Below are 25,797 nucleotides of genomic sequence, written 5' to 3' on the forward strand. Positions count from 1 at the left end.
CTAGTAGAAAAACCAAGGTTCATATGCAGCAAGCATAGAATCTGTTTGCAAACCTCTCATTCTCCTGCCTTGTTGAGGCAGGCAGTGGCCCTGCGCCCATAGGACATGCTGTCCCATCTACCTACCTGGGATGCTGAGGGGCCAGGTGTGCCCTGTGGATGTCTGAGTCAGCAGGAGGAGGAGGAAGGGGCAGCTGTCTGGCATTGGCCCTGAGTGGAGGGTGGGAATGAGGACATCTTTTAGCCTGGTTCAGGGCCTCGGGGCCCCGTGGAAGCTGTGCTGATGTGCGGGCTGTCTCTTTCTCCCTCCCAGCCCTGGGATTCCCTATCCATCAGCACCTGCCACAGGTGGGACTGTGGAGGGCATCTTGTGGGTCTTCTTGGGCTGCAGGCTCCAGCTCAGGTGTCCCCAGCAACAGAATGAACTTAGGAGAAACATGAAGCTAAGAGCTAAGGCAGCCTCTGCTTCTGCTGCTAACCAGAAGAATAATGTGGGGCAAGTCACCGTGCCTCACTCACTGCCGTTTCCTCAGCTGTAAAGTAAAGCCATCGTACCAGACGACCTGACCTTCCCATTAGTAGACCAGGGCTGACTATGAGGATAAATGAGTGAATGCACTTAAAACACCTTGCACAGTGTCTGGCGCAGAGCAAACTCTTCACATGTTTCATCAAACTCTCAGGCCCCTTCCTGCCTTGTCCTACCATGGAGCTGCATCTGGCGGCTGCCTGGGGTTGGCTTCAGCATCTCCGAGCTGCATTCTGACAGTGCACCAGCAGAAGCAAGTGGGTGGGAGAGGAGGACCAGGGACAAGGGAGCATGGCTTCAGGACCCCATAGATGCCCAGGCAAGCACAGAGCTCTTTGCTGGGAGGTTGCCCTGGATCAGCCCCCAGGCCTCGCTTCCTCCTCTGCTCACCCAGGAGCACAATGATGAAACACCAAATTAGCTCCATTATAGTAACTCCTCCAAAAATTACAGGCCACATGTTGAGCCAGAGACAGCTAATGTCTCCCACTTGTGAGCAGGTGACACTAATGGTTATTTTCTCCCTTCCAGGCACCAAGTGCAGAGTGGAAGAAACAGGGTTCGAGACTCAGGCTGGGAGGCAGCCCTGGGGGTGGGGAGCAGAGAGACCAGAAGAAAAGCCAAAGCTCCAGCCTGTCCTGCTTCCTGGGTTATGGCTAGGGGGCTGCCCAAGTTCCACAGCAGAAGTTTTAGGTCCTTCCTTCCCTCCCTTAGAGGAACTGTCTCCTTGCACTGAATGAGCCTAGAAAAGCCCCGGGGCTCAGGAATAGCCCTGGCTGGCCTCGAGGTGAGGCCATATCCACAGGCCACACCCTGCTGCTGCTGCTGCTGCTGCTGCTGCTGCCGCCACCAGCTCTCCCCACAGCTCAGGCTCCTTCTCCAAGTCGATGCCCAGCTTTTCCTGCCCTCCCACACAGCAGCCGGCACTTTCTCTCTCACCCCTTCCTCCCTCCCCTACCCCCATCTGCCTCTCCTCTCCCATCAGACAGAGCCCTCCCATCAGGGTCAGCTGAGGTGACTCTTCCTCAAGGGGCTAGGGTCCAGTTCCCGGGCAGATCCAGGTCCCTAATCCATCAGGCCCAGCAATGGGAAACCACAGATTCCTGGACCTGGGTGTCCCCTGTAAACCTGTGATGGTTGCCATCTGCTCAGCCCAGGGCTCTGCAAAGCACCCAGCAACTCATTTCCCATCCATCCCCTTCCTAGAGAGGAGGGTGGGAACCAGGTCTGCCAAAGGCCTCTCTTTAAAGAATTCCCAGCCCAGCCCTTTCCGCAGTTAGTATTTCAGAGTAAAGACCTCTGCGATAATTAGTGTTAGAGCTCACGGGTCCTCAGAGATTACAAAAATCCCTTCTCATTTTACAGATCAGAAAAGAGACTTTGAAGGGCAGTGTGGCCAATTGATGCTAGATGGAGTTTTCCAACTCCTAGACCATGCTGGTATCCCTTTCTTTTACTTTCCAATTCCATCCCACCTGTATAAATTGAGTACCTACTAGATGCTAGGCCGGGGGTCAGGGGACATACAAATAAGCAAGACCGATGGGTAGCAATTGGAAGTCAAGAGCCCTGGACTCCAGGGACTGCCTGCCTCTAACAGAGTGTGGATGATGGTAAGGAAGGACTTAACAGGTATCACTCACAGCCAGCATTCACTGAGCACTTGCTGCATGCCAGGCACTTGGCTAAGAGCTCTGTGTGGATTCTCTCCTTTAAGTCTCATAACAACTTCTTGGAGTAGGAATTATTCTTGCCCACATTTTACAAGTGAGGAAACAAGCACATGATATAAAGTTTATCAGCCCACTTAGCTAAAGTGGAGGGAGATGTGGCTCGAACTCAGGCACCAGACCCCAGGGCCCCCCCTCTGAACCACTGTGCCAAACCAGCTTGGCTTTCTGAATGGTCTTCATTGAGAGTCATACTCATTACACTCATTGCCCAATATTTTGGTTTCCCCGAATGTTCTGGAGCCCCGACTGAGTAGTGTGTGACAGCACTTTACATATTCTCTCAGTTACTCATTTTTAAAAATCTCTTTAAAAGAATCTCATTTATTTGTCACAAAAAGTTTATGAGTAGTTTTTATGATTGCCTCCACTTTACAGATAAAAAAATGGAGGCCTGGAGCTGTTAACAGGTTTCGAATTCAAAGACCACGCTCTGAACCACCCCGATGTTGTTCATTATGTGATGCTTTCTCTGTATGCCCTTGGTAGAAAATTTCCTCCTGTCCTAGGACCAGGAATAGCTTTGTTTTTCCTAAGCATCTGGTTTGTTTATACTTAGTGGACACTGAATCCCATAACTGCATTTCCCTTTTTGTGTCAGCTGCTAGAATGCTTCCAGTCACAAGTGTGGCCCCTCTCGGCAGTGACAGCAGGGCATGTTTGCTGTGTGGTGGCCTCTCTGGACTCCATTTTGCATTCTTTGCCCACCCTTTGCTACTTTTGCATAATGTTTTAATTTTAATCTTGTTATATGTCTTGTGAGCTAGCTAAATCCTTTTTGGGGCAATACAGGTGACAGACAATGAAAGTTTGTATTACTTGTTGTGCAACCTCAGACAATTCACTTAGTGTCTCAGCTTAATTTTCTCATCTGCAGAATTAGAATAATTCCTCATACAAAGACTTGCTGAGGATTAAATGAGACAATATGTGCAAAAAGTCTCTGTAAATTCGATAGTGCTATATAAGGGCAAGGAGGACTTGTTATTAATATTGTTAATAACAAGATGGGGCCCCTATCCCTGGGGCACCTGCACCATGAGTGGTGTAAACCCAGGGGTTGGTGAGGAGACCCTGACTGGCTGTGACCCATTTCTGCATCACTGGGAAGACACCCAGAGTTGTGTGGCCTGAAGAAGCTGCTGCTGCTGCCCTGGTGGGGGGAACAGAGCTATGACAGACCTCACACTTCCCATGCCTGGAGGCAGGGCCTTAATTGGCAGTCCCTCTGCTCTATGCACCGGAAGCAACGGCCAAAGAGGGACAGGTGATATCTCCCGGGCCACCATGACCCCCTGTGATGCTGTAGGACTCTCCAGAGAGTCTTCCAGGATTTTCAACCTCATCTCCTGGAAAGAGGAGAGCAGCGGTCCCTCCCACTCCTACCGTCTCGGGCACTGAGGGATTCACTGACGATAGATGGGCAGCAGCTGGAGTCTACGGTGAGAAGGCTGGCCTGGGGCCCACCAGATCTTGTGCCTGTCCCCACTATCCCACCTCTGCCTTGGCCGTGCCCACCTAACAATTTCCTTCCTCCTGTTCTCCACACCACATCCTTCCCTTCTTTCCAGCGTTCTTCCGGAATCACTTAATCCTGGAAAAATCACATAATTTGACCAGCCCAGCAAACTTATTCACCCTCTCTCACAGTCCCCAGTACACTCCGGCCCCTGACTGCACTCACATGACTTTCTAAGCAATGGGAGGACTCTGGGTTTCATCAAAATGTTAATCGTGGCATCCTCGGGAGAATGGACTTATGGTGAACTGTATTTCTTTTTTTGTGGCTTTCTGTATTTTCCCAGACATCTAAAACAAGAACATTGTGCTTTGCCTTAAGGCAAGGAAGGGTAAAATATATTATAGTTATGCAGCATTTAAAGAAAATGATCTCAGTTTTGGCTCTCTGCTCTACCACTTTAAAACTATGGAACTTTAGGGAACTTCCTCAGTTTTTCTCATCCGCAAAATGGAAATACTGATTTCTTACATATGGAGAAGGTTAAATGAGATAATGTACTTGGAAAACTCTTTATGAACACGTTAGGTATTGTCAGCTCCAAGAGCAATAAATTGTGGCAAGAACCTAGGAAGGTCCTTGTCTCACTGAGATTTTACTGCATCCCAATCACAACCCTGTGATAAAGGTTATTTTCCACATTTTACTTATAAGGAAACAGACAGGTGGTGTGATTTGTCTGAGGACACACAGCAGAGGTGGGCTTCAAGCCTTTGTCTCCTGACTCCAGGTCCTGCCCACCTGCAAGTATTTTGAGGGCTGCCACCAGGTCTGCAGAGGCCTCGTGGGTCCTGACAGCCCGGAGCTGACCATGTGGCCTTGATACTCCCTTATCAGTGCCTCAGCTTCCCCACAAGTAAAATGAAGAAATAATCTTTATCCTCCTTCTGAACACATGAAAGATACAGCCTGAAGTGCAAGCAGTTTTGGGCATCTTATAACCACCCATGTGGGTATTAATAAGCTGCATAATCTTCAGGACACAACATCTCCTCAAAATACTTCTTTTCCGAATGAAGATTCTTAGAGGAATCAAAAAGGTTCCTTCCAAAGAGGACCTGGAGTCCTCTGAGGGGAGAGAGGAGTGACAAAAAGCCAATCAAAGATTGAATGGGACTGAGCCCCTCTGCTTCCCAGCGTGTGACGGACCCAGGGTGTGTGTGCACGTGTGTGTATATGTGCACGTGCAGGCATGGCTCCAGCTGGCCGGACTCCATGAGGGCAGCCAGGACTTTGCTGAGATTCTTCTTTCTTATCTCATGCAAGAGAAAATAGGAGCTCAGCTGGAGTTTCTCTGGTTAAAATGCCCCAAATAAGGTTGGGGGAATATTTTTCTTTAGGGAACAGTCACTCCCTAAAGATAGCTGGGATTTACTAAAAAAAAAAAAAAAAAAAAAATGCCCCGTCAGCAGGACTTGCAATTACAACGGCATTTGCTGCCTGCCTTTTCCCCTGGCCTCTTTACCAAAAAGGCCCAGCATCAACAACAAAGTTTGGTCCTCATGATTTCCCCCTTAAAAGCCACCTTGGAGCCTAAACTCCCACCTTCAAAATTCCTATCCAGTGTCCACCCTCCCAGGACAGCTTGCCAGCTCCAGAATCCTCCTGAATTTGACCTCCCTTTCTCTAGTGCCCTCTAGGCACTCAAAACCTGGCTCTTCCAGGTTAACTTTCCACTAGTTAATCTGATGTACTGACCACGAGGAGGTGCTGGGCAGGGCCCTTCACAGTTCACTCTAACAGGGCCTTTCAGAGTGACTCAGCTGGAGATGGTTTCTGACAATGTGGGGGAGGCGTTTTCAAGCAGGTGCCTCAAGTCACAAGTGTCCTCAACTTCTCAAGAAGGGAAATGCTTCTCATGCTGTCATGACATGCCACCAGAGCTATTTTTCTCTCTCTGGAAGTTGGACTTTTCCTAGCACATGGTTCAATGTGTCACTACAGGGACATGAGTCAACCAAGGGCTTGAAAAGGGCGTGGACTCACTCAGCCCTGCAGGGAAGGAGCCCCAAGCCAGTGCTGCTCTAGTGTGTGTGGGGACAACCTCTCCCCGATCCTCCTCACAAAGAGTTGACCTCCCTTATTCAAACAAAGTACAGAGATTCCTGGGGGCCACAGAGAGGGGTTTGCAGGAGGCTTGGCAGGTGGGGAGGGTGGCTGAAGCAGTTGTACTCTGTTGCTCCCTCGGGGGTTTCCCCTTTTTTCCTTTTGGGGTTTTTCTTTGGTCCCAGCGGCACCTTTATGTTCTGCCCTGCTTTCTCTTTAAAGCTCCAACCCGAGAGTAGAACCACACCCTACTCCTTGTTCCCACATCATCCCTGAGATGGCGCAGCAATGTGAAAAAGAACTTCTTTATCTAAATACTAAGGATGAACCAAAGAAAATAACCACGGACAATACAAATGACAACACCTTCCACATCTTCAGCCACTGGGCTCCCGTCCCAAAGGGCTGGGACCGCTCCACAGGCCCCTCCCCGGGTTCCTCCCTGGCGGCCATCTGCCCACTTCTGTGGAGTGACGTCCTTCCTTTTCCCTACATTTATCTGTTTCCTAACAGCCTCTCTCCCTCCTGGCTGAGACGCCATTCAATCCTCCCTCCCAGGCTTCGTTTTGGAGGAAGGACTGGTTCACTCTCAGCCACTGGCAGAACTAGGAGGGTAGAGATGGAAAGTGGCTTCCCCTTTCCTATCTCAGGTGACAACTGAGAGGAGGGGCCTCACCCCTGCCTATACAGGAAAATGACCCTGTAAGCCCTATAGGATGCCAATGACCACAGCAAGTCTTAGGTAAGAGGAGAAAACAACACCATTTAAAACCACAATTGCCCTCTATGGAGGGTGGAGCCTGGTAAAGGCAATATAATAATCTCAGGGTCTCTGCTGCTCCTGGAGAAGATGGCTGTTTACTCAATTAAAAACCTCATTTGGTTTTGAATGTGCAAAGGTGGAGCTGGGACTGAGCCTGGGCTGGCTGGGGCTGGAGAGAACCAAATTGTCCTTAAAGAGGCAATTTAAAGAGGGCGTGGGGTGTTTACTTGTTTGGCTTTGAGATTGGAACTTGGGGGGAAGGTGGAGAGGAGCCAATAGGATAACGGAAGGGGCACGGGAGGAGTCAGGGGCAGGAGTCCACCAGCAGTCTCCTGTGCCAGCGGGCAGTGGGAGGGTGGGCACCCACCCCGCATTGCAGCCGACCTTCAGTTGAAGTGCTGCTGCTCCTCCTTTGTTCTTTGGGATTGTGTCCCGTGATGGAGTCAATGAAGGAAGAGCCATCAGAGGCAAGAGGAGAACCACATTTCAGAGGAGGCAGAAAATTGGAGCCAGAGAGACCGTGGACATATATGCTCTCCCCACCCCAGGCAGGTATCTTGGGGAGATTCCCTCTCAGCCAGTTCTTGCACAGCTGTACAGAGGAGCCAACTTGCCCGGGTTTGACTTCTGCCACTCACTGACTGGCTTTGTGACCTGGAGCAGCCTGTCTGAGTTGCCTCATCTGGAAATGGGGGATAATACGGGTATCTGCCCTGCAGGGTGGTGGTGAGGATTAAATGTGAGCTGTGGCACTTGCAGCCTGGCTCACAGGAGGTCAAGAAGCCTCCGTGCACATCAACAGTCACCAACTCTTTTTCTGTCATCCCTTCCTCATCTCACCTCCATTCCCTCCCACCCCAAGTACACTCAGACACATGTTTTGTGATGACCAAATAAAATAACTTCTAGAGAAACCAGTCCCATTGTCAAAGATATTGGTAAACTCTGAGTTGTATCAAGTCCAGACCATTAGCAGGGTGGGACTCTAAACTGACAAACAGGGAAGTCTTCAAAAGCAATCACTGGTGTCCCTCAGGCCACCAAGACTGTGCTGGCCAGAGATGGGGGAACTTTTGAACACCTTGTCTGGCTCCTCCCACCCTAGGGTCTGTCTCCTACTCTAATTCCCTCATCCCAAGGCCAAGCGGACTCCACGGAGAGCACTTCATCCCAGGTTTCAATGCAGCCCTAAAGAGACCCTCAAGGTATCCAGGACTTTGTCCAGAAAGGAAGACATTAAATATTCATGACGAATGAGAAAGTGTCAATTCAGGCATGAAAGGAACATGTGGCTACAGGAATGACTGATGAGGATGAATGAGGACCAGATGGGCACAGGGTGGCTGGGGGAACAGGGGGACAGGGAGGCTGGCTGCTGTAGAGACCACATTTTTCTATACTGTTGCTGACACCAAAACACCATAAAAATATGCTAGCAACTGGAAAAGGCTGACCTGGACTCTATGGCTCACCTCGTCTTCCTCCTGCAAGGTATACATATTTATGTACAATGGGGAGCTTTTGAGTGGGGAGTTAGTTGGCTCAGGGTTGAGGAGCTTTGATAAATGGTCTCTCTTTCCTTCTTGATTTTCCTGCTGGTGTTGGTTGTTGGTTTACCCATTTCCAGTCTTAGTAGATCTTCCTTGCGTGGAAGAGACTGACTTTGGCAGAGGGGAGGTGGTCTTTGCTCTGGGCCCTTTGACATTTCATGCCATGCACTCCAGGTCCTCCCTTTCACCCTCTTCCCTACAGGACAGAGAGGCTCACAGGCAGAGAATGAAGGTGGCGAGTGGGCAGGGCCCTGGGAAGGAAAGGGGGAAAAGTGGGGGGGGGGGGGACAACAGAGCAAGAGGGTTCCCTCTAAAAACCTACAGATAAGGAAGGCAGTAGGAAGGGCACCACCTGGGTCTCATGAGTCCTGGGTTCAGGGTCCAGATTTGCACTGACTTGCTGATCCACCCCGGGTAAGTTGAGTGATTTCTCTGGTCTTAACTTTCTCATCTGTGAGAGGAGGAGGTTGGGCCAGATCATCCCTGAGGCCCTTTCCAGCTCTGACCTTCCTCAAGTCCATTGGAACATGGAATCATAACACTGTGGTCCACAGGAAAATGAGAAATTCCTTAGAGACAGCCCCAGTTCTCTCAGGTTGGAGCAGAGTTACTCCCATGACCCTAATCTCTCTGAATTGCTGCTGATCTAGGGAATCCAGTGGAGTCCTTTCCTCCTGAATGAATCCTGGAGTCTGTGACAGTGTCCAGAGGGGATGTTTGGCTGCTGCTTCCCATGTGACCAAATAATCTCTCTCCAGAAAATGTCTCTGTGTGTTATCAGGTGATGGAAGCAACAGACAAGGGCATGCACTCTTTGCAGCAAGGTGGGGAAAGCACAGAAAGTGCACCTGTGCTGGAGAAATAGATTTTTGTTCATGCGTGAGCTTGTTGCCTAATGATTTCTCATTCATTCTCTTGCAAGAGAAAGATTAGATATTTGTACCATCAAGAGGCACAGCATACTAATGAGGGGCACATTGGGCTGGGGGCAGGGCAGGGTTGGCTTGCCTGGGCAGCTCTGCACTGTAGTAAGCTGTGAGCAGAGGAGGGAGGTAAGACAGGGCTGTGGTCTGGTTGCCCGTGGGAGCCAGGCTCTGCAGGAAGCTAGCGTGAGTGGGCAGTGGGGCTGTCGGGGAGTGGGCAGTGGGGCTGTCGGGGTACTAGAATCAGAGTGGAACTGTCGCCACTGTTCTGAGCCTCTGGCAGCTTCGTAAGGCCATTTCCTCTGAGGCTGCAGGGAAGGACCTATTGTGAAAGGCCAAATTTAGAATCGACTTTAAATAAGAACACCCAAGGCCAGTAGAGCGGTTACTGAACAACTTTGCTTACAGTCAGGTCAGAGCCCTGTCTGGACCAATTAGCTTTGTTTTCCAGCACCACTTGGGTAAACTTTAACCCCATGTACCCAAGGATGGCTACTGGTTCTGACTGGTCCAAGTGAGAGGGTGTGGAAGGGTCGGTGCACATCCATCAACTCTGCAGAAGGAAGAGCTCCTGGACTTGGAGTCCACACCTGTGGTGGAGGGGCCCTACTGTCACTCGGCTCTGGGAGTGTGTTGCCAGTCTCCTGGACTGACCACAGAGGGCCCCAGGGAAGGCCACTCGTGGGATGGAGTTTGGACCCCACACCTCTCCTCTTTCCCTTTCTGGGTTCTTGATGGATTTTCAGCAATCCTTTTCTAGAGGAGCCTCAGCCCCATGGTCAGTCCCAGAAAAGCCAAGGTCCAACAGGCTTTAGAACCTGCAGCTGGACAGTGAGCCACATTCTCAGGACCTGAGCTTTGAGCATGGAGGGATCCCTTGGTGCATCCCTTCACTCCAATTTCCTCCCAGTCACTTGAGGATATGAGCTCTGAGGGTAGGGCTGCCTATCTCATTATTCTGGAGAAGCTGCTTCTGGCTTCAATGTTCCCATCCAAGCAAGAAATCCTTCCAGAGTGGCAACCAGGCTCATCCCTCCTCCTCTCTTCAAAGAGGGGGGCAGGGGAAGCTCCCACCCAGCTGCCCTCGGGGTTGGCAGGGGTGGAATGAATAAATTGGAGTGGGGGGAATGGACTGGACACTTCCACCCACTGACCTGAGGGAGGGGGTGTGGGAAGACACAAGGCAATTCAGAGAATAATGAGAAAATGAGGCCAGGCCCGAGAGAGCAAGGGGAAGTGAACACTTGGCAAAGACAATCAGGCAGCTCACAGCTCCCCCTGCACAGCAAGTAAGCAAGGGAGCCTTTCAGCCCCACTGGTGACAGGGTGGCTTCTGACTCAGGTGGGTGGGGGCCAGGCAGCTGGGAGGGCCACTGCCAGGGCTCACTGGGCTGCTCAAAGAGCAGGGCAGGGCTAGCTGTCTCCATGCATTATTCAGAGTGCTCTGGCTGCAGGGCTTGGCCTCAGGGAGCAGTCTTCATGGGTTTGGGCAGCTGCCCAGGCAGCCTTGCTCCCTTCGTGCCTCCTGGGGCTTCCCTGTGACCCTGATTTGCCCTGCAGGCTTCTTTTGGAAAGCTCTCCCTCTCTGCCTCAATCCTGGTTCAGTCCTACATGCCAGATTCACAGGAACTTAAAGCAGAATTCTAGGGATAATGAGGCCTTGCTGCAAATTCCTGATGGAATGGGCTATCTCGGCCTGGGTTGTTCTGAGTGGGCTGGGGCTGCTCACTCCACTCCCCTTGCCCCCATCCCAGCTTTTCCCTAAGGTGTGGCCCAGGCATGGAACTATCGTGTTGACACTCTGCAAAACCAATCCTCCTAGGCCTTTATATCTCATTTCAAGGGCTACTCCCTCCAGAAAGTTTCCCTAAAACAACATGACACATGTCCCAGTCGTCCACAAGTGATCTTCCCCAATCATGTTCCACCCGTACGGCTCTTGCAAAGCTGATGATTTCGTTGATGCTGAACATCAGTCTGCATTTTACTTGATTGGACACAGCATCTAATGCAGTTGGTCCTTCCCTCTCTCCTCCTGGAAGCACTTGCTTCGCTTCTCAAAACACTCTACTGTCCTGTCTTTCTCCTATTTAACTAGCTTCTAGTTTTCAGTCTCCTTTGCTGATGTTTCTTCATGACCCTCACATCAAACATCAGAGTGTCCCAGGGCTTGGTCCTGGGTCCTCTTCTCTTTTCTATCTGAACTTCTTCTCATCAGGCTTCCAATTAGTCTCATAGCTTTTAACACCATTTCTATCTGGCATCTTCTAAGTCTATTTTTTAGCCAATGCTTCTCTCCTGGACTCTGGACTCTATATCTAACTTCCTACTTAACATCTCCACTTGGATGCCCCAAAAAGTATCTCAAATATAGCATGTCCAGATCTGAGCTCCTGATCTTCCTCCAAAATTGGGTTCTTCCTCCAGAACGCCGCAACTTGAAGAATGGCAATTCCATCCTGAGTTCCTCAGTCTAGAAAATCTTGATTTTTCTCCTCTTTCTCTAAACTTTACACCCTACACCCTATCTGCCAGCAAATACTGCTGGTTCTACTTTCAAAATATACCCAGAAATTAGCCACATCTTACACCTCCCCACCATCTTTGCTTAAGCCGCCGTTGTCTCTGTCTCACGGCAAGAGCATCCCAACTAATTTCCCCGCCTTTGCTCTGGTTGGAGAGTCTATTCCCAACCTGTCAGCTGCAATGACCCTTTTAAACTTTTGGCTATAGGACCTTGTTAACCTCTCCTGCCCCTTTACCTCTCTCACCTTATCTTTTCTCCATTCCCCAGCCTATTTCTGCTCCAACCACACTGGCCATGCTGCTGTTCTTTGAACAAGCCAGGTGCCCTCCCACCTCAGGGTCTTTGCATTTGTCTTGCTCTCTGTCTGGACCTCTCTTCCTCCAGATATCTGCATGGTTCTTGCCTTCCCATCTTTCAGGTCTGCTCAAATGGCACCCTCTCAGGGAGTTCTCCCCTGACCACCCTGTTCTACCTGGCAATCCTCCCTGCAACACATCCTCCCCAAGCCCAACACTCCCTATCACACTTCCCTACTTTCTCTTCTCCATGCCATTTGTCACTCTCAGATCTGCTATTCACCTTACTTCCTCATTTGCCTCCCTGCACTGGAGTGTGAACTCCATAAGAGCAAGGACTTTGTCTACTACTGCGTCCCCAGTGCCAAGGACTGTGCTTGGTGCCTTGCACATGCTCAATCAGACCACTGCTGAATGAGTAGTTCTCTTAGATCTCCTGCTTGGCCCTCTTTGCTGGCCACCCCTCTTCCTCCTCCTTCCCAACTGTGGGTGTCCCCAAAGCTCAGTTCTTGTTCCCGAATTCTCCTTCTGCCATCTGTATCTCCATCCCACTCACTCACTCTCTCAGCATCAATAATCACCTCTATCTCCCCCTTTTTCCTTTTAATATAATCTAAATAATTGTTCCCATGATTACATTTTTACTTGCTCTGAAACCTCTGCTCAACAGTAAGCTTTGAAAGCAAAGACTATATTTGTTCCTTCAATATCCAGTTGTCCTAAGACCCAAGTATACTCTTTGAGAGCTCACTGAAGACGTGTTGAGTGGACGAAGATTCATTATGTGCTCCTGCTCACCCCTGGTCAGGCTGGACGTGGGAGCCTGAGATCCAAGATGGGTACTTGGAAAGCTCTGCATCAAGCTGCTGGTCAATGAGCCATTGGGAGGCTCCATCTCAGGGTGATTTAATGAGTCACAGTGGATCAATTAGCCAATTCTTTGGCTCACTTGAAAGAACCTTTTGTAGCCACTCTTGGATCTTATTTGGCTTGAGTATGTGGACAACTGAAATTTTTTCTAGCCAAGAAAGCAATTTCATTTCAGGAGGCCCACCTTCCCTCAACACGCTGGGCCATTGAGGACCTGTGTGTCCCCAGGACAGCAGAGCTGTTTTCCTGCCTCTTCCATCAGACTGTGTGGCTTTGAGGACAGGACTGGAGTTGAAGTCCTTGTATTCCCAGCCTGGTGCTGGGTACACAGTAATTACACTGTCAGTAGTTATTACACAAGAAGAGAAACCCAATCTTATGTGACAGAAGTTCTCTCTAGATCTCCTTCCCCCAATCCAAAGAAAACAGAGAAACATACTTTCCTACCTCTAACCCTCTCTTTTATCATTTTCTTTCCTTCACTATTATAAAAGCCTGGCCTAAAACATTCCTTTTCTATGAATGTTTCCAGACCAATCTCATTTGTCCATTTCTCTCATTTCTCCATTTCTCCTCAACACTTCTGCGCATGGCTTGTAGTACAGCAGCTTGCACAATTGTGTTGTGAGCATCATGAACTGGTCTGTCCCCATGTGTGTGCCCCATGTATGAGGGGCTTAAGGGGCTTGGGGGCCATAGGGCATAGCTACAGTTCCTATCAGCCTGGGCATCCTGAGGCAGAGGGCTCTTTCTTTGCCATTCTTTCCATAGCCCAGCCCAAGTTCTTATATTTGACAAGTGCTCAGTGATGCAACTGACCAGCACATAATTGGCACTCAATAAGTGTTTGCTAGATGAAAGAGAAATGAGTGTCAAACCCAGTGCCCACAGAAGGAATACTGGGAAAAAGGTAAAAGAATCCAAGTCTGAGCACAAAAGCTGCCCCCTGAAATCATCAGATTTTGAGATGAATGAGAGAACTTGACCGGCCCACAAAGAAAAAATAAAACAAAACACTCTTCTAAATCCCTTGATGAGCTGCACAATTGCAGTATATATTTTCTGTCCCAAGGAGCAATATAACCATACTCCCCTCTGGCAGTGCAAGGATCATGGGTTCTGTTGAAGATCTGGGTTCAAATCTTGGCCCTACTGCTTTCTTTCTGGATGACACTGTTCTAAATCACTCAACCTCAAACTTTCTTTTCTTTACTCACATATAGGGGATGATCATAAGGGTTGTGGTGAGGATGAAATGTGATAAAGGAGATCATGCTCTCGGAACCTAGTAGGAGCTGAATAAGTAACAACCTGCATAACCCCAGTGATGGGGGATCTGAAAGGGGATGAGTGAGAGGGAGCTGAGTGCCTCAGCAGAAAAGGAGAAAGAAGGGTGTTGATGGGGCCTCTAATGGGGCAAGAACCTCCTGGAGGACATTTAAGAGAGGGGAAGGTATGTGTGGAGATCTTTCCCAGTGGTCCATTATCCTGAAGTTAGGCATCTACTATGGAGACCACACTCCCAGGACCAGGTAGCTCTATTCTGTGAAGTCAAGAAAGCCAAAAACTTCTCTATGAAAGCAGCTGAAAAGTGAAAATCTCAGACCTTCGGAGGTGGTTTCATACTGAGGAAACTGCAGCCCAGAGAGGGGAAGTGACTTTTCTAAGGTCACACAGAGAACACATGGCATAGCTAAGACTAGAAACATATCAGGAATAATAATATCCAATAACCAGTCAGAACAGGCAGCCTGGACTGAAGTGGAAGGTCAGGCCTGGGAGTAGAACAAAAGTGATCTGTAGGCTGAGCCAGCAGGAAGGACACCAGGAGAACGGGGCTCAGCAAGCTGCTTTGTGACAGTGCTGTCCTAGGTAACTTGCATATATTATTTTGTTTAGTACATATAATACCATTATGACCTGGATGCCATTATTACCCCCACTTTGCTGATGTTGAAACCGAGGCAGAGTTCAGATAATGTCCTAAGGTCTCAGAGCTGGAAAGTGCAGAGGCTGGAATGCAGCCCAGGTTTGTGTGGCACCAAAGCCTGAGCTCTTTCTGTACAGTTCTGCTCATTTCCAGGCTAGAGGCTACTCCACCATGTAAGGCCTCCCTTCCTACCTGCAAGTACACAGAAAACTCCATCACCTCCCAAACAATACTCAAACACACTTACACACACACACACATGCATATGCACACACATGCATGTACACGCACGCACATGCACGCACACGTGCACACATATGCATATACACATGCACACTCTAAGCTAGTGGGGACCCGGTCAGGCAGGAAGATGGCCCAGTCCATTAGCAGCACTAAGCACAACACATATTTATAGCCCCAATTACAGCCTTCATCTCCCGCCGCAGCGAAGGAGCTAGAATAGCAACAGGAATAGTTGTGTGCACCGGGGTCTGAGGCTTCTGTAGCAATAACTACAAGATTACAGAGATGTTAGCAAACCCCGGTGACGGCGGCTCTATTATAATGATAAATCTACAGCTTTATATAGAAATAATGAGATTGGGGACGGGGGGGTGAGGGACAAGCACTGTGATTTTTCCAGTTGAAGCTCTGGTTGGAAAGACAGTGGCAACTCCCCGGGAATGCTCAGGAGACCACCAGGGGACCTCAGTCAAGTCAGGCCTGAGGAAGGGCAGCAGGACTGTCAAGGGCAGCCATGCCCAGGGCTGGAATGGATGTGATGAACTCCTCTGATTTCCTTCCAAGCCTGAGCTTCTTGATTCGGTGGAATACCAGGGGCCTCCAAATACTCTGGCAGCCCAGTTTGCCTGCTTCTCGCCCCCAGCCAGTGCTGTATGTTAGCAACTATGCTGCCCAAACTTCCCTCCAGAACAACCTGCGGGTGAGGAGGTAAGTGTCCCTTGTGGCTTAAGATATGCAATTAACAAAGAGCTAGCTAGACTCCCCGGATGTTTACCTCCCCTTCACTAGCCTTGCGGCTCAATGTTCAGTGGCTTTGAGAAAACAACACAAACACTTCAGGCTTTCCTACTTCAAACCAACTAGAGCACTGGAGCAGGGAGGAACCCGCCTGGATCCACATGCCAGGGCTGAATCTGACTGTCCCACACCAGCTCGAGGAGCCACAGGGGGCAGCATTCATGGCACTCCTGTGACCACAGAGCATCCTCCCGAGCCCCCATTCTCACGGTGCTTCTCCTTACGCTCAGCCTGTGGATCACTGAGCCTCTGCTTCAGTCCAGACTACCTGATCTGACTGGTTAGTGTCTCTTTGCCATCCCAGACACAAACCATCTACTTTGAACCATGCCTCTGAATGCACAAGTTGATCTCTCCCCACCAAGCCTAGCTCTACTCATTTTCAAAATACTACTTGAACTTCTCCTCCAGGAAGCCTTCCGAGGTTAACCCCACCCAACTCCAACTGCTTCTTTAACAATCCTTTCCTTGTGCATCAATATATAGTTTTCATTGGATTAAGCAAGCCATAGGGCATTCAACAAGAATGTGCTGGGTTCCTATGCTTAGCCCTGAGGAAAAACAGAAGAGAAAGTCAAATGTGGAACCCGTTATTCCTGAGCCACTGGGAAGACTTTTCAAGACAGAATGTGATTCAGTATATAACTGAGGGGTACAGAGAACACTTCAGAAGGGCGGTTGCTGCGAAACAAGAAGGCCATGTAGCAGATGACCTCAGGTAAGCTTTGAAAAGTGGATTGGTTTGGGCCAGACAGAGAGGTGGGGGACAGTCCTGCCTGACAGAGGGAACCTTGTGAGCAAAGATGAGAGGCAGGAATGTCAGGCATTTTTCAGGGACTAGATTGGATGGGGCAGAGAAGCTGCCATGTTCCTGGGCTCAGGTCCAAAGTGCAGTTCTGGGAAGGGAATGGGGCATGCAGGGGAGATGTGAGTGCTCGTCTGTACTGTCCCCTCTGTGCTGGCTATAGGATTTCATATATGCTGAGTGCTCAGTCATTCCCCGTGCCTGTGACTAGCGCCTCCCCAGCACCCAAAAATTAACCAGCCTTGTTGCATTCCTTCCTCTTCCTGTGCTTGAGTCATTGCCCGTTCCTGAGAAGTGTGCCCGCTGGTGAGGCTGTGGGCTGGAGGGTCCCAGGCCCTCACCTGAGGAGGAACGTCCAGCTCAGACAGACTGCAAGCAAGGCAGGGTGTGCAGCCATGATCCTGGCTCTACAGCTTCTGGAACTCCTGGGTCTAGACCCCTCTGCTCCTGGCTGGAATACTTCCCTTTCCTGGCGGCCTATCAAGTTATTTATACCAGTTCTTCTCCACCTACTTTAATTCCTCTTATCCAGGAGAACTTCCCCAGCTGTCCTAACTCTTAGGGATCTTGAAACCACACACAGTATATAGTACTTGCTGCCTTGCATTGCCAGCTACTGCACGGACATCTCTTGCCTCTGTAATTAGATGATAAGTTTCTGTGGGCTGAAGAGGCTGTCTTCTATCCCAGCCCCACTCTCACCTTTCAGTGCCCAGCACGATGTTCTTTGCATGTTGAGAGGACTAGGATGATAATGCCTGAGGATGATGAGGATTGTAATGATTTGTCCAGTGCTCTTGGATGATCTGTCTTTTTTGGAAGCTGGGCTGGGGAAGTGGGGATGGGACAAGGGCAGGGACAGCAAAGAGAGCTCTAGAATATGGGAAGTTATATCCAGGTGAAGGGCTTGCTTGGGCACGGACTGCTTATTCCAGGACTGAGGCTTGCATTCATGCCTGGAGCTGAAGGCACAGGATTGCAAGGTGGGGACTCTGGTGAGAAGTGAAGGAGGTTCCTAACAGGGCTGAGCTGAGGTCTGCTTCCCGTAGCCCCTGGCCCTCGCATTCCCCACCCTCAGCCCCTGGGTCAAGGCCTCACCGTGAGGAGGGTCAGGCTGATTTTCTCTATCAGTACTGTCATCATAATGAAGCTGCTGCCTTAGGAGATGCAAGGGGAGAGCTGCACCAGATGTAAACTTGAGAGTGATTTATGGAGCGAGCTCCTGGGCCTGGGGCCTGTGCACAGCTGCTGTTCTGGCCCGCCCCGTCTGTCTGCCGGTTGGCTGCTTGTGCTGTTCTTGGGGTTGACATTTCAGGAGAACAAGGTGAAGAAAACGATGGGATATCAGGCTGGATTGGTCAAAGTCAGCGCCAGGGTCTGGATGAGCCCAGAGATCCTGGGGCAGAAGCAGAGCCCACCAAGCTACTTCTCTTAGAACAAATCAAGATTTGTATCCTTTGCCCCCCAGAGTGGGGCTTATTTTCCCAGCCTCTCTCTTCACAAATTCAACACAGAAATATTGGCTATTGACTGTCCAAAGGGAGGGTTTGCAGACAGAGTGGGGTCACCCCTCCCCCAGAGATAAGGTGTAAGAAACATCCAGAGAAACACTCAACCAGTTAGCACTCAAGACACCACATGCAAGGCCATTGGAGCTTGGTGGAAACGCTCCTGCTGGGCTGTCGCTGCCCAGGCGGGCTTAGAGAGAGGTACGCCAGCCACACCTGCAGGAGGCAGTTGCCCAGCTTCCTCAACCCGGTGGACTGGAGCGCACTGTCTACACCAGACCCAAGGGCTCTGGATGTGCTCTCTCCTGTTCTCTGTGCCAAACCTGTCCTCCATTCTCCTAAAAGCCAGCTTGAGCCTCAGCTATGTGAAATCTTCCCTGGTTAATTCCAGTTGTGAACAGCCCAGCATCCACCTCCCAGGTGTGGATTGGCCAGGTCTTTCAGGACGGCCTCCCCCATCTCCCAGGCTGCACTGGGAAGATGATGCCTAAGAGAAAGAGCTTTGCTGTGTGTAGTCATTAGTGTTTTTCACGAAGTTTTTGCAGGTCTCCTTCTGATCACATGATAGGATTGCTTTGCCCCTGCCCCCTTGGTTTTAGGAGTTGCCATGTGTCTTGCTTTGGCTAATGAAATATGAGTGGAAGTGACATGTGTCACTTCTGCATGGAAGCGTTAAGAAATAATGCATGACTTGCCACGTCCTCTTCCTCTTGATGTTTAGTTGTAAGAGCACATGTGGATATGAAGCCTCAATTGGCTTGAATCCCTGAGTAACAAGGTCTCTACCTTGCAGCCAAGCTGCAAAGCTCACGTAATAAAGCTCAGTTTTCTTAAGACACAAAGTCCTAGGATTGCATGTTGCCTCAGCATAACCTGGTTCATCCTGATTGATACAGTCTGTTCTTCATTGCCTATTCTAAGTTTCTAACATACATCAATGCCCTCAGTAGACGTTGCTATCTGATTCAATCTATGGGCCTGGCCCAATTCTTACCCATGATCAAAGGGACATAAAACATAGTTTTATAGGTGGCAAACCTGAGGTCTAGCAGGTAGACAGAACCATCCCAGAACATGCAATAGCAGCAATTGGTAAAAATTCCCTTCCCCTCTCACCCACATGGGGGCTCTGTTGTCCCCCACCCCCACCTGGGCAGAGTGCAAGGACTTCTGCAGGGTGGTCTGGGCCACTGGGCAGTTCCCAGAGTCCCTATTCAATACTGAAGGGCAAAGGCCCATTTGTCTCCAGGTAGTGAGGGGTTGGGGATATGTCCCATCCAACCCAGAATTGTAAATCCTCAAGAAGCCAAGAGAAGAGAGCTGTACTCACACTTGTTGCATATTGGATGTCCTTCCAGATGGAGGTTTCCCGGGACAGGTCAGAAGCCTCAAAGAGGTTGTCCAGGATGACCTCCCCAATCATGTCATGGCGGGAGAAGCGGTCGAAGTCGAAGACACTGAGATGCAGCTTGCGGTCGGCCAGCTCCTCGTAGGGCACAGGGAAGTGGAAGTTCTCATCAAAGGTGGGGTTCAGGGTCTTGCGGTGCACCCGGGTCTGCAGCTTGCATTTGCGGTCAGGCAGGAGGTAGATCTTGACGTAGGGGTCAGAGCTTCCACAAAAGTCCTTGGCAGGGAGGTCAAAGGCCTTCAGGATGCGCACGATCAGGGTCTCACTCTCATAGTCATAGCGTAGGCTGAAGTTGATTTTCCCGCAGCTCTTGGCAGCCTCAGACTTGGCATCGTCCCCATCCACTGACTTCTGCTTATAGAGCTCGGGCTTGATGCGGCCAATGCTGGTGGGCTGCTCTGCCGCTGGTGGCAGCTCATTGCCGTAGTCTACACTGGAGACATGCATCTGCCGGGGCAGGTGGCGCTTGAAGGATGAGTGCCTGGAGGAGCGTGGGAGGGGGCAGAGAGAGTGTAGTCAGGGCTCAGGGGAAGGTGGATGCAGGCGGATGCAGGCAGACACCACCCTGGTGGCCCTTGGCTCATCTTACCCCTGTGGAGCCCCGTTTTCCTCCCTCTTGTTGACCCCACTTTTCCACTGCACATACTTTGTGCACAAGGCTGTTGTGAGCTTTACATGCCTTAATATATGTAAAGTAGTTGGAATGGTACCTGGCATATAGTAAGCTCAATAAATTTTAGCCTTTGCTATCATAACCATTTTTTCTGCTTTTCTGTGGCCTGCTTTCTAGGTATCTTTCCTAGTAGACACGACTCTGGTTCCTCCATTAAACCATGAGATCCCTTAGGAGAAGGACCATCCTTTTTTACTCTCAGTGTGGCACTCCCTTTATCACCATCACCAACCTCCATTTACTGAGCACTTACTGTATGGCAGGCAGTGGAGTGGTTAAAAGCATGGGCTTTGGAGTCACACTGCATTGGTTAATTTTGGCTCCGTCATTTTCTAGCTATGTGACCTTGGGCAAGTTATTTAACCTCTCTGTGCTATAAAATGAGGATACTAAAAGTAGCAATTGCATAGGATTGCTGTGAAGGTGAAATGAATTAATACGTGTGGCGTCCTTAGAACAGGGCCAGGTGTATAAGTGATGCATGTGGAAGCTCTAGTTATCACACAGATTCTTTCATTGGCTCCTCACGACAATCTCACAAAAGTCATTAGCCCTATTTTACAGTTGGGAAAAGTGAGGCTTAGGGAAGGTGAGCAACTTGCCCTGGGCTGTATGACAAACTGTCATTGTGACTCCCAGCACTTTCATTCCTGGCCTCCATTCTGAAGACCAGGCCTCCTTCCCTTTGGTTAGTCCACTGGGAGCCTGGAGAGACCTTTCAGGGACCAAAGAATTCACAAAAGCCCTAAGTTTTGAGTAAATACAATGCCTGGTACATGCACACACATCTTTTAAAAGTGTCTCTGAACTTAGAGTAGGCTTTTGTCATTATGTGGTTGTTGTTTTCAGTTAACAAATGCCATACATACAAATGTGGTCATGCAGGGAACTCTGAGAGGTTTTAAAGGAATCCTCATTCTTAAAATGTTAGGACTCTCTTGCCTTGTATCCCATACACTGCAGACTCTAGTACTGAGGCTTTACTGACATATCCCTAAAAGCACATTGAACTTTTATCCCTCTGGGCCTTTGCATATTCTCTTCCCAATGCCTGAAGTCTTTCCTTCCCTCAAACACCGAACACCCCCCACCTACTCTCCCATTTCCCCCACATCTCCTAGTTGATTGCCCACCATGGTCACACCATCTGATATACTCTTCAATCAAAGGACATGGGTCACTATTTCTATTTCTCACTAGCTGGAATCTCATTCACGTATTGAATAGGGAGTGTGGATAAGTGGGGGTTAGGGAAGCGAGGGATTCACCCCTCACCTGGTGGAGGATGCAGGCTCTGTGGTTTGTCGCTGCAGCCGCGTGTGACGCATGATGTGCTCCTTGACCGACATCTGCACCTCAGCCGGGATATCTGGGGACGTGTGGCTGATCTTTACTGCTGCTTCCAGGAAACCCAGGGTGCTGGGGTCCTTCAGCTTGTCTGCCATGTTGCCTCTGGAGCTGGGGCTCTGAAAGGCCTCCAAGGGGGGATTAGCAGAAGAGGGACTGGAGGCCTCCTTGTTCCTCCAGGGCATCCAGCACAGCTTCCAAAAGAGAAAGAGAAAAACTGCCACCAGGGCCACGCCACACACAATAACTACCACTGCGAAGAGGCTGACAGAGGTGCCTGCCCTCGGCATGAGCCAGGCAGGGAGGGACAGAGACAGACAGAGGCAGGGAGAAGCAGGTGAGGTCGTTGGAAGAAGGGGCACACAGAAGGGACAAAGACGGAAGAAGAGAGAAGAACGATCATGAGAAAAGCTGCCAAGTCAGAGGGAAAGAGGGTTTCAGGGTTGACTCTTGGTTGTCCACTTTGTGAGATACCTGCAGCTTTGCATTCTCCTCAGTCTGGTGTCTCTAGCATCACCCTTCCACCCCCTAGCAGCCTGGGGAGCACCTGGGCTACCTTTTGTACTACCTACTGGCATGTGCACAGGGAAGGGAAAGTAATTTAAGAAGCAGCCTAAGCAAATGTGCAAACTCGTGAAGCGTTCACGTTTGGATGCTGTTTGAATTTCTATTAGAGCTGTTACTATGGCCAGACTTAGAGTCTTTTTTTGTGTACAGCTCTCTTCCTCAACAGGCTGTGAGGCCCAGGGGGCAGAGGCTGACTAACTCATCTTCTTCTCTTCCTTACCACACCCCTACCCAAGGTGGGAGCTCAATAGACATTGAACTGCCTTCTAGTGAATGAGATTGAGTATAATCTCCTTGAGGGCAGCGATTAGCTTCTTCTAGTAGGGGGGATTCAGTGTATTCTCACAGCACACAGGGAAAGTTGTCCCATATCCAGAGGGATCTGAGAAGATGAGAACAGCAGCCACCCTCTCTGGGGAGCCAGCACTGCCTTCCAACTCCCTTGTTGTGGGTTACTTGCCTGGATCGGCTACCACATCCATGAGCAGGGAATAACAGCAGAGTCCTCAGTTTCTGAGCCACCTCCCCTCCCCTTCTGCCCCCTGCACAGAGACTTTCCCTGGCCACAGAGGCTGGGGTTAGTGCTTCACCTAGAGATGGACAGGGACCAGGAAAACTGATTCTAAGTTAACTCTTAGGCTAAAGCTCTCCAATGTGCTGTCATGCACCTCACGGGGCACAAGAGAAAACAAAATTCAGATCATTTAAATTTTTATTTATTACCTTAAATATAAGAAATCAAAATTTTAATATATAGTTTGATAGTAATAATAGTGTTTTATTATTGATTTAGTCAATTTTTTCAACATTACTACATCCAAGGTTAAAAGTACTTTTTATATATTCACTCATTTAATCCTCTCCAGTGAACTAGGCACCATTATTGTTCTCATTTTGCAGATGTGGTAACTGAGACACAAAAAGTTAAATAGATTGCTCGGGTCACATAGCTGGTGAGTGGTGGAACTGAGCTACAATCCAACCATTCTGGTTCTGCAGAACCACTCTGTAAAACATGTATGTAACTTGAGAACAAATAAACATATATTCGTTTGTAGTCTTAGAGGTACTGAGTCAATTTTGTTGTTGTTGTTGTTGTTGCTGCTATGAGTTCATGATCTCAATGGTTTGTAGACTATTTTTCAGGCCCTTATACCCCTGGACTCACCAGGAAAGCTACCACAGGTACATGTGTCCTTCCTCTAAGTACCTGGCCATCTCTAGACCCTTCACATCTGTTCTCTGTTACAGTTGTTCTGGATGCATTCTCCGCAATATGAGTCACCTTAAAACAAAAGGTATTTCCAGGTCTTTGCTTTCCTTTGATCATACATCTTACTTGCTCTGGTAATAATTAGAATTTTAATGAAAAGGAGGGTGGGGGGAATTCAGAAAGCACAGAGTGCATTTAAATGTTCAGCCTGACAAAAAACTGAATTCATAAATGAAAATAGAGATGGGGGAATTGTTTTTTCCTCGGTGTGGTTGCTATTTCAATTGCATCTCCACATAACCCTCAGCTGGTGCTCCCTCAGAGCTGTGATTAGGGAAGACAGAGAGTATGGATTATTGGGAATCAGCACCCAGGGCTCAATACTGGTGATACAAGACCCAGGAGGCCCTTCCTATGCCTGGAGAATCTTCTTGCAGGGACTAGGAGAGCCTGGGCTTTTGACACCTCACAGCCAGGCAATGCTAGGAGAATTAGATCCCCAACACTGAGTGGGTTTATCCCCACAGGGCATACAAGGTGGGGAGCAAGGCTGTTAAGAGCAGAACCAGGCCAGAGGAGGAGGTGATTGCAGAGAATTTAGACCGTTTAAAATCACTACAGGTGGCCTTGAACTCAGCCAGCCCTCACCCCCTGGTTAAAGGTGCATTGTGGTTGGGAAGGGATGTAGCCTCCTTGTAGTGGCCTAAGGGCTATGCAAAGGCCCAGATGACCTGAGATACATGCCTTCTTACTCTGGGCTTGCTGGCGCCAACTCTCTGGGGCCAACTCACCGGGACACGCTGACCCCTAGGAAATCATAAGTGCACAAACAGCCTTCAAAACCCCTTTCCCACTCATGTCTTGTTTGAACCTCAAGTCTGTGAGGCAGATAGAGCTTTGATGGGCAACTCTGCCACCTTTCTGAGTCCTGATCCAGTGCACTTCCTATTTATACCATGTACTAGCTGGAGGACAAGAGGAAGGTAAGACTCCAGTAAGGAAAAAAGTGCTTAGCACAGCACTGAAAAGAGAAAGTACTTCCTAAGTATTTGTATTCTTCCTCCCTCTCTTCTTCCTTCTTTCCCCTTCAGCCTGGAGAGAGAGAAGCGATGCCCTCGAGTCAGACTGGACTCAGTCAATATCCACTGCCACTGATTTTAAACTGTGTGACTTTGGCAAACTATGTAACCTTTCTCAGCCTCAGTTTCCTCATTTATAAAGTGGGGAAAATAATAGTATCTACCTCCTAAGGTCATTGTGAGGTTTAAATATGATCAAAAGTGTATCCAAAGTGCTAAGAACAGTGCCTAGAATGTAGTAAGGAATAAAATAAATATTAGCTATTTTTTATTAGAATTACCTAGCGTGGCCTAGTTTTGAACGTCTCTTAGTTTTAAAATTTGTTGAGTGGGCAGAACACCTGCAATCCATGAACACTAATAAATAGTTATAGCTTTAACCTTATCATTACAAACCAAGAACAATCTCAGCAAGAATAATATAACTATCTCATAGTAGCCATGTATATCTCAAGATATAATACACACTATATTAAAGATCACACATCTCCCAGTTTTTCTGTTAATATTCATTTGCTTGCTACTTTCTCAGTTGTTTCGTCATTACCATCACCAGCCAGCCAGTGAGCAGAAGCAAGTTCCAAAGGAATAAGAAAAAAATCATGGAAGAAAATCTACAATTAAGAACATCCTATGCTCTTGCAAAGTTTTCTTGGAAATTGGGGGAAAGAGGTCCACTATTCCTTATTAGTTCTGAAATATCTTCATTCAGGTATCAAAGGAGCTTCAGTATTCTGTGGGCACCTGGTTCAGGAAACCAATTACCCAGCAGCCTCTGGGAAAGAAAAGAGCTGTGGAAGGAGGCTTTGGAAACATGGCATTATGCAGGGGCATGTGGCTTCTAGCGCTGGCTGGGAATCCAGACTTCACCAGGTGCTCAGTCACAGGGTGGACATCTCAGGTGGGCACCAGTACCAGAATGACCACAGAACACATACTATGCTCATTGCTTTCTAACTGTGTGACCTTGAGCAAGTTATCTAACCTCGGTTTCCTCTTTTATTTAGTGAGGTTTCTAATTATTCCTACCTCACAGAATCACTGTGAATATTAGATAATCTAAGACCTTGAGCACAGTCCCTGGTACATGATGAATGCCCCCCAATGTAAGCTGCTATTATTCTTCAGGTTTTTATTTTGGTGGAGGATAATAGTTAACTGTGTATACAATAGACCCAAAGCTAGGCCTCTGAGGCAGGGAAGAGGGACACCAGATTAGAGGGTAAAGCATCTGAGGGATCTCAGGCCCCTCTTCTCTCCTGGGATGTTAAGGTTCCCTGAAGGCCATCAGGGTAGGACCTGCTTGTCACCTTAAATGAGACTGTCTGGCAGGGGTGATGGCCCATGATCTCACTCCCCTTCCAGAAAATGCTGGGTTATTAATTAGCAGCCCAGGGCTTTCTTATCTCCCCCACTGACACTTCCCCCTCTCCTTTCTCCACCCATAGTGTTAGGACTCATCAGCAGTTCTTAT

General features: G+C 49.0%; 1 protein-coding gene across 2 annotated transcripts in view; it reads right to left on the minus strand.

Annotated features, from left to right (window-relative positions):
• The window catches only part of SYT6 (synaptotagmin 6), a 57,902-nt gene that overhangs the window by 26,476 nt on the left and 5,629 nt on the right, over positions 1-25,797 (minus strand). For both annotated transcript variants that reach the window (XM_063106594.1, XM_063106595.1), the window contains exons 2-3: positions 21,393-21,741; positions 19,367-19,925 (exon numbers count right to left, since the gene is read on the minus strand). In XM_063106594.1, the coding sequence (XP_062962664.1) occupies positions 19,367-19,925; positions 21,393-21,741 (908 nt within the window). The remainder of the gene's footprint in view (positions 1-19,366; positions 19,926-21,392; positions 21,742-25,797) is intronic.

Source organism: Cynocephalus volans, chromosome 8 (genome assembly GCF_027409185.1).
Source record: "Cynocephalus volans isolate mCynVol1 chromosome 8, mCynVol1.pri, whole genome shotgun sequence".
NCBI classification, from domain to species: Eukaryota; Metazoa; Chordata; class Mammalia; order Dermoptera; family Cynocephalidae; genus Cynocephalus; species Cynocephalus volans.